Raw genomic sequence first — 13,341 nt, 5'->3', positions numbered from 1 at the left:
TTTGTTCTTTTAAATGTGGAAGACTCAAATCCCTGTTTTCTAACTGGGAGATGAAGAGTTTTAATTTCATTTTGAATGCATTGATGTCATTTACTAAGCTAGGAAACAATTTGTTCTTGCCTTGCAGTTTCAAATTTAGATCATTGAAGGGGCTGGTAACATCAACTAAAAATACTAAATCAAATAGCTATTTCTCATCAAACAACAGGGCTTTTTCCTCATGCAGCCTCATCCTTCTCTTCCAGAAAATTACGAAAACTTTCTTTCAGCTTCCAAAATCTACTGAGAACTTGTCCTTTAGAAAGCCAGCACACCTCACAATGAAGGATGAGATCACCATATTCCATATCTAGCAGTTCACAAATTCTCTGAATTCTCTTCTGTTTAACCCTCTTGCTCTAATTTTATTCACACACTTTACAACTGGTATCATACCATGCTTCAAATTTAGAGTTTTCCCACACAGAGATTCTTCATGTATAATACAGTGATACTTTAGTAGAGAATGACCTAAAAACCTTTCAAGTAAAGTTACAGTCCCAGAAACTCTACCTACCATTGACGGTGCTCCATCAGTGCAAACACTGATGAGCTTACTAGAATCTAGTTGTTGATTTTTTAGACATGACTTTACTTTGTCAAATATGTCTGACCCTCTGGTTTTTCCATGAAGTGCTCAAGACTGATAAGTTCTTCAAAGATGTTAAAATTAACATCAATTCCTCTTATAAAAATGCTTAATTGGGCTACATCACATGTCAGCGGATTCGTCCAAGGCTAAAGAAAAGAAAGAACAAGCATGAACGTGGTGTTTCAATTGCTCATTAACATCATGGGAAAGTTCTTCGATGCGTCTTGTAATTGTTTGCTTGGACAGAGAAATTTGGTTTACTATTCTTTCAACATTCTTATCACCAAGACATTTTGCAAATTTTTCGAGACAGGGTTTAACAACTTCCTCTCCATCAGAGAAAGGCTTTTTTAGACAACACAAAGGTAATTTCATAAGACGCCTCCAGCATTGCCACACTTTCACAACTTCGTTTCACAAATATATTTTGCCTCTTTTTTATTTCTTCCTTTTTCTTAACCACATATTCTTTCCACAACTCAGACCCAGGAACTAACTTCAGTTTATCTTCTAATTCAGCTTGATGTCTTGTATAGTGTCTGTTAAGATCATGTCTTCTATTATCTGAGAGAGTGCTTTCACAAACAATGCACAATGGTTTCCCTAAAGGACCCGCAATAAATAAGAACTCATTTTCCCACAATTCATTAAACTGGCGCTTGCTATCACCTTCTGCTTTTCTTCTGCACATTTTCTTTTGCAAAGTAATGGGTAACTGACTGTAAAAAAAAAAATTATTTCAAAAAGTAAAGCTTATTATTAAATAATTTATTTAAATTATTTTATCGTTTTAAATATTATGAACATTCAAAAACAGTTCTACAAGTTTAAGATAAGATTCCTGTTTTCATGAAGGCCTAATACAGTTCTATAAGTTTAAAAATCACATATATATTTTTTTTTCATAGAGAGTGTTCGTCTCTCTCTCTTGTAATATATTATGTCCAATGAAATACGAGATCACTTCCTGCCATAAAACAGTCAATCAGCTGGCAATCACACACACACACACACAACCCAAACATCCTCATTACGAAAGCTTTGCTGATGATCAGTTAAATTTTAGGAATAAACCTACTATACGTAAATAAAAAGGAAAGATATTGTATAAAAAAAACATAAAAACACATACATACAAATACACCGAATAATTGCAGGTTTCAGTAATCAGCAAATTAGGGGAGTAGGCAAGAACTTGACATACATGTTCAAAATGAAAAAATTTATTTTAAAATTTACAGAACTATGTTAAGCCTTCATGAAAACAGAAATCTTATCTTAAACTTAAAGACCTGTTAATAAAAACATATAAGTTCGAAAACACAGAATTGTTCACTCACATCGAATCAGAAGTTAATCGAACGTTATGACACGAGAGTCAGCTGTAAACTGATTGAGTAACTGGTGATGCGTGTCAGCATTTGCCGGTGCCTGTTGCTTCAAGATCAAACAAGTATAATAAGTATGCACTCTAGAATTCAGTGGTAGGTTAATTGTGTGTTTATATATATAAATCATATACAAAATTTTTTAAAATTTTTCTCTGGGGTTCAGTGCGCCACTTCTAATCATGCAATGCGCCACTTTTGGCACATGCGCTATAGATTGGCCACCCCTGGTTTAAACTGTCTATTTCTTTTAGGCTCACTCTGTATTATATCTGTGAATTACATGTTTTTCTGGCCAATTTGTCTATTTTTTAGGAAAAATCCTTCCACCTCTGTATAAGACCATCTAACTCACCTTTAGTCAAAAAGTCCTTATAAAAATTCTTTGTGTCAAAACCCAGGGTTTTTCAACCAAAGAGCATCATGATCAACTGATAAAGACATATGGAGTATATTCTCATCAGCAAAACTAATAACAGCATTTGTGGTTAGTGGGAGAAGAAGACCATTTAACATATGGAGAAATCTGAAAATTGGAATTCATTCATTGTGATACATTGGGAACATTCAAAGAGGATACTGATAACCAGATTTTCAAGTACCCTGAAAATGTTAAGAGTGATTATGAATTTTTCTACTTTCTTTTAGGACGTCCTCGGCCTTGCTTCCCTTCTTTTGGAATCCAGTTTGTTAGTATGGTGGTGCATTGCTCATCTTCTCTTCTGGATCGATATCTGGCTCATTTCCATTTTAGTTACTTATGGTGAAGGATGATATCAGTGATGTGAGTCTGGCTTCTTATCCAGGTGTTTTGCTTCTTATCTTTTAATGTGATGCCTAGCATCAACCTCTCAATTTTTCTCCGCGTTGTTAGCGAACATGTTTCACATCCATATGTGATGACTGGAAGTATACACTGATTAAATATCTTCCTTTTTAAACAGAGTGGGACATCATTGTTTTGGAAAATGTTTTTCAATTTTCTGAATGCACTCCAGACAAATTGAACTCTCCTATTTAGTTCCTTTTGGAGTCCACAGTTTAGATCAATGAGATGACCTAAGTATATGAAGAGACTCTTTCCAAGAAATTATTTTCTATTATTATGTTTTTTGGTGTTACAAAATGATTAAACATGATTTTAGTTTTTTCTCTGTTTATTTTAGACACACTTTTCTGCTTGCATGATATAGGTATTGTATCATTATATTAAGGTCTTCTGTAGTGTTTGTAAAAATTACGATATCATCTGCATATCTTAGATATGTTAAGTTTCTGTTATTAATTTTTATACCAAGGTTTGTCCAATTTATATTATTAAATATTTCTTGAAGGACTGCTGTAAAGATTTTGGGTGATAGAGAGTCTCCTTGTTGGACACCTTTTTTAATTGATATTTTATTGCTATTTGTGTGAAGTTGGATTGTTGCTGTTGCAGTGTGGTATATTTCCTGGAGGAGGTCTATATATTCTCCAGGAACTCCCTGATTCTGGAGTGCTTTGATTATTGCATTAGTTTTGATGGAATCAAATGCTTTTTCATAATCAATAAAGGCTAAATAAAGAGGCAATTGGTTTTCTTCTGCTTTTTCTATTATTTGTTTTACTGCATGAATATGATTAATTGTGTTAAAGCCTTTATGGAATCCTGCTTGTTCTACTGGTTGATTTGAGTCTAGAAGAGGGGTTAACCTGTTTGTTATTACTTTTGTGAGAATTTTTACAGATTAGAGAGAATACTAATTAGTCTATAGTTCTTTACTTCTTCTTTGTCTCCTTTTTTAAATAACAGTATCAGAGTAGCATTTTTCCAGTTTTCTGGTATCTTCCCCTCTTCTAGGCATAGATTTAGTAACTTTGTGATATGGTGAATTATATTGTTTCCTCTCCATTTAATTAATTCTATGTGAATTAGGTCTTCACCAGGACATTTTCCATTTTTCATTTGTTTTAATGCTTGTTTTATTTCACCACTGACACCATCAGGACTTGATATCTGATAGATATCAAGATTCTATTATTCTTTTAAAGATTATATATATATATATATATACACACACACATACAGGGAGTCCTCGACATACGTCGTTTTGACTTTATGGCGGTAATCCCATAAATAATTTAAAAAATAAATTTCGACTTGAAGCAGTGCAACATAAAATTCAAACGTTGCAGGCGAACTTGTTTGTGAGCACGGCGGAAGAATACGCTGTTACGCGCCGTTTGTTTGGGAGAGGTGGCATCGCTTGGGTCCATACACTCTTTGGGTATCGCGTGCTTTGTTTACATCCACTCTCTCACTTTTGTGTTTGCGTTTTTTTGTGACTTTTTACCCTTCGATATGGCTCCCAAACGTAAGGCAGACTCTTCTGATGGCAGTGTGTCGAAGAAAAGGAAAGCCATTACATTAGAAGTGAAATTAGACATTATTAAAAGGGCAAAAAAGGGAGAAACACCAACGAACATCGACTGCATGTTGAACTTAAGTCATACCACAGTCGGGACTATTATCAAAGATAAAGTTCGCATCCTTGAACACGTGAAAGGATTGCCGCCCATGAAATTGACTGTGCTTATGAAAAAACGTAGTAGACTCATGATTGAGATGGAAAGGCTTCTTGTTCTTTGGCTGGAAGACCAGCATCAACGCCGTATCCCAATTAGCCTCATGTTAATTCAAGAAAAGGTGAAAAGATTGTTTGAGGCATTGAAAAGTGAAAGGGGGGGGGGGGGAAACGAGTGCAGGTGAAGAGTTTAATGCTAGTAAAGGTTGGTTTATGCAGTTTAAGGCTCAGGGAAATTTACATAACCTTAAGGTGTAAAGTGAAACTGTTAGTGGTGATGATAAAGCAGCTGGTGAGTTTCCTGAGGGGTTGGCTGAGATAATAAGGGAAGGGGGGGGGGCTACAGTGCTCAACGAGTGTTTAATGTGGAAGAGACAGGCCTATTTTGGAAATGTATGCCTAATCGTACCTATATCGCCAACGAGGAGAAGGCAACACCAGGCCATAAAGCTGGTAAGGAGAGACTGACTTTGCTTCTTGGGGATAATGCTGCTGGCTACTTAAAACTGAAGCCCTTGTTGGTCTATCAGGCTGAAAATCCAAGGGCACTAAAGGGCATTTGAAAGGGTCAACTGCCTGTCATCTGGAGGTCCAATAAGAAGGCATGGGTGACACTTCAAATCTTCGAGGACTTTACCAACCATTTTGTGCCAGAAGTTCAGAGGTACTGTACAGCCAAGGGGCTGCCCTTTAAGGCATTGTTAGTGCTAGACAATGCCCCCGGTCACCCTGCCCACTTGGATGACTTTCACCCTAATGTTAAGGTGGTTTACCTTCCACCAAACACCACAGGCCTTTTGCAGCCTGTGGACCAGGGTGTTATTGCTTCCTTTAAGGCCTACTACCTATGCAGGACATTTGCTATAGCTTTCAGGGCAACTGAAAAAGACAGGAACTTAACCCTCAAAGACTTTTGGAAATCATATAGCATTTATAATGCCATACAAAACATTGAGCATGCTTGGGATGAAGTGAAGCAGACAAATTTGAATGGTGTGTGGAAAAAACTGTATTCCCAGTTTGCGAATGATTTCCATCACTATGAGGAGACAGTTGAAGCTGTCACAGAGAAGGTTATTACCCTGGGGAAGTGGATGCCAAAGATGTCACAAAGCTTCTGGCATTTCATGGGGAGGAGTTGTCAGCAGAAGACCTCATTCAGTTAGAGAAGAGCTGATTGAGAAGGAGGAAATGGTTCCAACCCCTGAACCTAGGAGATTCACTACCAAGGGCTTGGCAGAAGGTTTTGCCCTCATTGAGGATGGGCTGGCCAAGTTTGAGGCTGAGGATCCCAACACTGCTAGGTACACAAAGGTCTTCCGAGGGGGGGGGGGTTATGGATTGCTTGCAGTGTTATAGGGAGATATATGAGGAGAAGAGGATGGTATCATTCCAGACTAGCCTGGAACGTTTTTTCATGAAGGTAGAGAGGCCTGCAGCAGGCGCTGGTACCTCAACTGTCTCTTCAGTTCCTCTTCCAGCCTTTCCATCTTCTTCAGTTGCACCTGCAGTATCTCCTGCACCTTCTGCAGCCTGTCCTGACTCTCCAGCCTCCTCCTTGCAAACACCCCTTCCAGTGTGCAAGCCAACCACAGGATAAAAGGTAAAGAATTGTTTTCATTTTTTTTTTTTTTTTTTTTTTTTTTTTTTTTTTTTTTTTTTTTTAATCACCTGTACAGAATGTACAGTTTCATTTGTCATTTTGGGGATTGTTCTCATTTTTATGTTTGTTTTTTTATTATAGTTTCATTTTTGTCATTTTTCTGTACTATACAGAAATTATGTTCTCCCTTTCATTTTCCTATGACCTAGTTCTGTTTCTTGATATATATACGTATGACTTTAGGGTGTTTTAGATTAGGTAAGGAACTTAGGCTATGGTAATTCCGACTTGCATCGAAAATCGCCTTACGTCGGTCCGTAGGAACGGATCTCCGCCGTAACTCGAAAACCCCCTATATATATATATATATATATATTGTTCATAGGACACTAATGAAACATTTCGTGAAGCATTCATATTCACATCTCAAGATAGTTTTTAAACATGTCTAACTTCTAAAAGAAAGGAAATCTTAGATAGTGCTCTATACCTTGTGAAAAAGAATAAAAAACATGAACACCATGTTTGGTGATAATTGGAGATGGTGTCCTATGCCTCTGGAGTACAGATATATATTAATTGTAGTCCTGCTGCAGGACCACAATTCTTTTTATTGGAGGCTTGAAAAAGTAGCATAGTATATTATGTTATGTTAATAAATGTTCAGGAATGTGTTAGTTAAGCTAATCTCATGTGGTATGGTCATTTAAAAGAATGGGAGAGGAAATATTAGCAAAACACAGGATTATCACAAGATATAGAACAATTTTTAGAACAAGATTTCAGGATTGTCTAACCCTTACTCTATCCATGGTACTAAAAGTGTGCTATTGATTTTTAATCTTTTGTAGATAGGATTAATATTTAAACAAATTTCTTTAATTGTTATTTTCATTTGCTTTATTTTAAGATTATTATTATGATTATTTTTCTGTATCATTTTTAATTTTTCCAGGTGGAGGTTTTGAACCAGAATTCCATTACAGCTTATGGAAGATTGTTCATAAGCATATTGAAAGACATCCAGTTTTATTAGAGTCACTTACTAAATTGATTGAAGGTTATGTATCTTTTTAAGTTTTTGATCATGTGAGAGAACTTTTAAATATGGCCATAAAATATTGGATATAATTATGAAAATATCATTGAAGTACTAAAGAAAAATTTGATATTTACAAGAATTTGACTGGTGAACCTTAAGAAAATTGTCCTTAAATAAAAAAATATTAGGATAAAAAAAAAGAAAAGTTAAACGTGTTAAACAGCAGCTAGATTTGGTAGTGCTTTATTGTCGTGTGGCTGAGACAATTTCAAATTTAAGTCCTTTAATTATTTTGATGACTCAGCTGTGCCAATGAGTTAAACAGAAACAAATATTATGCTTAAAGAGAAATAGGAGCAGATGTCTTTTTCTCTTTAAGCATAATATTTCTGAATACATATTTTAATAAAGATGTAAAATAGGTTTGTTTACATTTCAAAGTTTATCGGTGTAATTTTACTACAAAAATGACACACTTTTGAATTTTTTGATTAATAGGGATCTTGTGTTTTTACTCCCCATAGTTTGTAAATATGCACAAGTGGTTTGCAACTTCAAGCATGTGGAGTTAATAAAAAACACTCCATACTTGCTACAAAATGCTTATTTGACTATGTAACTTTCATACGTATATATATATATGCTCATATTTTTTCTGTATCTTGGATGGTTTTTATTTCTTCTACCTCTTTAGAAGAAATAATTGACAAATAGTCAACTTTCTCACCCTGAGTAAAACAGAGCCACATGGAAGACACATTTAGGCTTTATTAATTATATAATGTGTTGCCTCAAGAACATGGGCGAATTTACAACACCATAATGATTCTTAGCCATTTGTTAGTATTTTATGGTTTACTGTCAGTATTTATCATCATCATCAAATTCCTGATATGTACCCCCTTTGGGGGGGGGTACAGAATGATTATGATAGTACTACATGAAAAAGTTACTCAATAATTTTCTTCCAAATTAATCTGTTACCTGTCAAGACTCCTATATTATCAGATCTTACATTTCTGTCTTTTAAAGTTCTTTTTATTGTATCAGTCCATCTACATCTTAGTCTTTCTCTGGATCTTTTTCCTGCCAACCTGGCAAAGAATACTTGTTTTGTTAATCTTTCCTCTCCCATTCTGTTTAGGGAGAGGAAAGATTAACAAAAGATTAACACATACCTGAAATGCTAACAATGGCAAGTTCTTTCCTAATATCCTAATTTTTAATGCGATACTGCCATTGTGAGATGCCATTTGGCCACTCCACTAACCAAGTTGAATTCTATGTGGAATTTCTTCTTTACTGTCAGCCACTACTGTGATTTTTTGTCCTAGGTAAACATAGGAGATTATATCAATTCTGGTGTTCTATGCTGTTCCATTTGTGCTGGCTTTTTGGTAATATATTTAATTATACATTATTTTTGTTTTGTCTCTGTTTATATTTTATCCTTTCTTTTTAGTTTCTGCATTCAATTCAAAGTTTCCTAAAAGAACAGTATCATCAGCAAATCATAGGTGATTTAGTCCTTCCTGTTTACCATAATTCCTTGATTTTTAAAGGCTTCTAAAATAGCTAATGTTGAGATTGAATCAAATGTCTTTTCGAAATCACCATGTTATACCTAAAGTTTTTTGTATAATAAATTTAGTTTAATCCTTTATCCAAGTGTGAGCAAACAAAGTTTGCGCCTGAAAGTATCTTCAGGACTGGTGTAAGGTGGTACAACAACAGGGCAACTCCTTGCAAAGGTGGAGCAAGATACCAACACTCCTATCTCAGTATCTCCCATAATGCAAAACACACTGAAGAGACCTCAATAAAGGTCGAAACTAGTCTGGGTTGTAGCCCTTCCCTTAATGCATAACATTAGACACATCTGCAAGGAGATGTGTTTTGCATTATGGGAGATACTGAGATAGGAGTGTTGGTAGCTTGCTCCACCTTTGCAAGGAGTTGCCCTGTTGTTGTACCACCTTACACCAGTCCTGAAGATACTTTGTTTGCTCACACTTGGATAAAGGATTAAACTAAATTTATTATACTCTAACCAAGTGAAAAATAAACTTTCAACATCTAAGGTTTTTTGGTATTTATTTGTATTTTCAGTTATTTGTCTTATCACATATATATGATCAATGGTGCTGTAATTTTTTCCAAAACCCTGCTTGTTCTAGAGGTTGGCAAAAATCTAATCTATTTTGCATTTATTTATCAATATTTAAATATTTGCACTTTTCAAAAATTTTTCAGCTCTTAGCTGGTAATGTGTATGCTACTATACATAGGATTGTTTATTTATCACACTACTCATTGGGTATTAATGCTTTCAGATTTGTATTGGCTTAAACCAGTACACAATAAAATGACTTAAAAATATATTTATTTAACATGATTAGATAATATAATTCTGTATAACACTGTCACAATGTATCTCTGTGAGGTATTTGGATGTACTTGATTCAAAATTATATTCTTGTTTTAATCCTTACCCAAACATCAGAATACAGAAGTTTGTGCAGAAATATACTCACAACTAGCTACTTGTATATAGAAGCTGCTGACCACATCGGATTGCCTCAGTACCCCATAATGCACAGCATGCCTCCCCATGTGTATATTGTTATGCATTGTGGGAAGGTTCACTACCCAGAATAGTTTTGCCCTTAGAGATCTTATCATTGGGAGCTAACCTTGTGGAGATACTGTAAGCTGAATCAATGCACAAGTCAGATTTTCATATACAAGTAATAAAATGATGTATCACATGCTATTAAAATATTGTAGATAATCGAAGGTTGTAGCAAGTTTTTTGTTTGGTATGGTTTTGTTAGAAAGTAAATTATACTTGATAAGAAATTATATTCATGTTTTAAAGCTCAAAATCATTTGGGTAGTGCCTCTTTTCATAATGCGTGGCATTATACATGTCTAAAAGAGAATATTCTATTTATTATAGGATACTGAGACAGCTTGATAAGTCAAGTTGCCTCAGTACAAAAGCTTTTACATACAAGTAGTCTAATTTGTAGAAATACTTCACATGCAAACTTTTATTTGTCTGCAGAGGAAGAGATTTAAATCTAGAATATAATTTCTTGTAAAGTATAATTCACTTTCTAACCAAGCAAAAAAAAAATTATTATGTTTAAATTTTGGTTTTTGCAGACCCATTTTAATGGCAAAATTAGAACAAAACAGATTTGCTATACAAGGATCTGATTATGAAATTCTTTGTTTTATGACTGTGATCATCTTCCTCATACACAAGAATTGTTCCTTGTTCCTCAGAGGACAATAATTTACTTCAGCATAAGGGGTAGAAAAATGGAGAGCATCCTAATTTTCTTTGTTTGTTTACAGAAAGTTTACAAAGTGAATAATCATCGCTATCAGATTCCTAATATTGATCCTCAAGAGGAGAGGAAGAGGGAATGTACAGGATGACACCATGATAAGTACCATGCGAAGAGTTGACATTATTACTAACTTCATATCAAGTCTTCCTCTAAATTAGTCTGTCACAACACCAATATCGTCAGATCTTATATATCAGTCTTTAAAGGCACCTCTAACTGTATCAGTCCATCTAGATCTTGGTCTTCTTCTTCTGAGACTTTTCCCAGCATTTTGACATCAAATACCTGTTTTGTTAATCTTTCCAATTCTATTTAAATGATCCTCCCACATACCCTAGAGATTAGCTCTATTCACACATTCTTGAATGTTAACCATGTCATGTTCCTCCTTCCTGATATTTTCATTTTTAATGTGATTCTGCCATTCATGCCATTTCATTCCTCTAATTTTTCTTTGAACTTTCATATTTGTGGTCTCCATTCTTTTATTAACTGTTTTATTTCTAGCCCAGCTCTCAGATCCATAGTTTAAAATTGGTTTGAATACCATCTTTTATATAGTTACTTTAGTCTTTTTCACTAATTTCTGTCTTATTCCATATAAATTGATTTAGTTTTCCCCTTCCATACCAGTTTTGCTTATTATGTTGTCTATTTCTCTTTAATTTGCTATCTTCACTAAAATTTGTGCCTAAAGAGCTCGAAGGTTTTACTTGTTCTGTAGGATTTCTATTCAGAATGCAGCTGATGTTTTCAATGTTTCTACCAATTTTCATAGTCTTTGTCTTTTTATCACTGATTTTTATACCAAATTTGTTACAACAGTTATTCTGTTTAGTTATGAGTTATCATCTAAATAAAATAGTGAGCTCAGATTAATATATCCAATATTGATACCAGGTTAATGCCACTTTCCTTCATAATGTGACTCATATTAGTGTAATGGAGCAGTGTCTCAGAAAAGGAAGGTGACAGTGGTGTGCCTCAGGTTTCTGTTCTGGTCCCTTACAGTTTAACTTATTTCATGTGGATTCACTGGGGTCTTCAAATGTTTGCCAACGATGCAAAATTGGGTAGAATGGTCAGGAGTAGTGATGATGTTAATTTTCTACAGGAAGATTTGAGTAGACTTTTAGCTTGGACAAATGAGTGGGGTTGCAGTTTTAATATTAACAAATGCAAGGTGTTACACTGATGGCTCTTCTATGTGTATTGGTGGAGCTGCACTTCAGGAGGTGGATGAGATTTGGGATCTTCGAATGATTGTGGACAGTGGACTGAAGTTCTGAGGGCACATTGCAAGTGTTGCAAAGATTGCACATCATATTTCTGCTATGATAAAAAGTACATTGACATATAGGGAAAAGGCGTGGTGGTGCCTCTATATAAGCCATTTGTCAGACCACATAGGGACTATTGTGCTCATATTTGGTCACCTAGTTTTCATTGTGATGTGGAAACACTAGAGAGAGTCCAAAGACATATAACACTACAGAGTCCTGATATCACATCAGGACTCTGTAGTGTTGGTTGTGAAAAGTGTTTGAGAGATGGTGGATTGCAGAGGATGGTGGATAGGAGGGAAAGAGGATATATGATAGAGACCTTCAAGTTAGTTAATGGATTCTATATACAGAAGGAATTATAAAAGAGTGAATGTTAAGATCGGAAGAATGAGAGATCATCCCTGGAAGTTATATAAAGATTGTGGTGAAGAAGGGTGTGAAGAGTAGATTTTATACATGGAGAGTTGTTAATGAGTGGAATGCATTGCCAGAGCGCATTGTGAATGCAAGTAGTGTAAATAACTTTAAAGCTCATTTTGATAGAACATGTTGCTAGTTGAGTGGGCCTCCCACAATGAGTTTGTTGACTCCATGGAAGTTACCAAAATAATAATATTAATATACATGGTGAGTAACATTGTCCTTTGCACACCTGATGTTACATCAAACTATCTTCCTGTACCTTCTTTAATTTTGACTACAGCTCATATATAGACTATGTATCAGTCTAATGTCCCATTTACATCATATGATTGTAGTACTTTGAATAGCTTTTTCCTTGGCACCTTTTCATAGGCCTTGTAAAGATTTACAAAACATAAATACAGATTCTTGTTATATTCCTATGATTTCTGAACCATTTGTCTTGAAGTGAAAATTTGGTCCTGACAACCACTCTTTGGCCTAAACTCAGCTGGTTTTTCTCCAAGTTTCTCTTTCACAATTTTTCTTAGCCTCTTTTGAAATATACTTGTGTGTGTGTGTATATATATATATCTTTTCTAGAACACTCAGCAGCTATATTCCTCTGTAATTCTCACATAAATTTTATTCCCCTTTTTAAAGATGTGGGCTATGAGAGCTCTACTCCAATCATTGAGAATTCAACCTTCTGATCAGGCCTTTGGAATTATTTAGTGCAGCCACTATAAAATTTGGAATTATTTAGTGCAGCCACTATAAAACTTTTATACCTTTATATTTGAGCATTTCTTGTCAATTATTACTTACTCCAGTTGCCTTTCTACATTTCAGTTTTTTTATGGCTCTTCTATGTTGAGTATTGATATGTGCACTTGTTGCATTCCTCTTGTTTCTGCTCTTCTGACACTTCTTGTCTCGTTACCAGTTTTTCAAAGTAGTTACTCCAGACATTTAAAACTGAAGGTCCTTATATTACATCTAGAACTTATATTCACTTTCCTTGTCAACTTTAACATCTCTGATTCCCTTTACAATACTCTTTTCT

The 13,341-nt window shown here is 34.9% G+C and overlaps 1 protein-coding gene across 7 annotated transcripts in view; it reads left to right on the top strand.

Moving 5' to 3' along the window:
- The window catches only part of LOC150094718 (myotubularin-related protein 9), a 282,350-nt gene that overhangs the window by 144,371 nt on the left and 124,638 nt on the right, over nt 1-13,341 (top strand). For all 7 annotated transcript variants that reach the window (XM_090410951.1, XM_090410948.1, XM_090410952.1 and 4 more), the window contains one exon: nt 7,142-7,246. In XM_090410951.1, the coding sequence (XP_090267077.1) occupies nt 7,142-7,246 (105 nt within the window). The remainder of the gene's footprint in view (nt 1-7,141; nt 7,247-13,341) is intronic.

Source organism: Typopeltis vanoorti, chromosome 21 (genome assembly GCF_054136105.1).
Source record: "Typopeltis vanoorti isolate ZY-2024b chromosome 21, IOZ_Tvanoo_1.0, whole genome shotgun sequence".
Classification (NCBI taxonomy): Eukaryota; Metazoa; Arthropoda; class Arachnida; order Uropygi; family Thelyphonidae; genus Typopeltis; species Typopeltis vanoorti.
The sequence above is the reverse complement of the archived record's forward strand: the minus strand, read 5'-3'. Positions and strand labels throughout refer to the sequence as shown.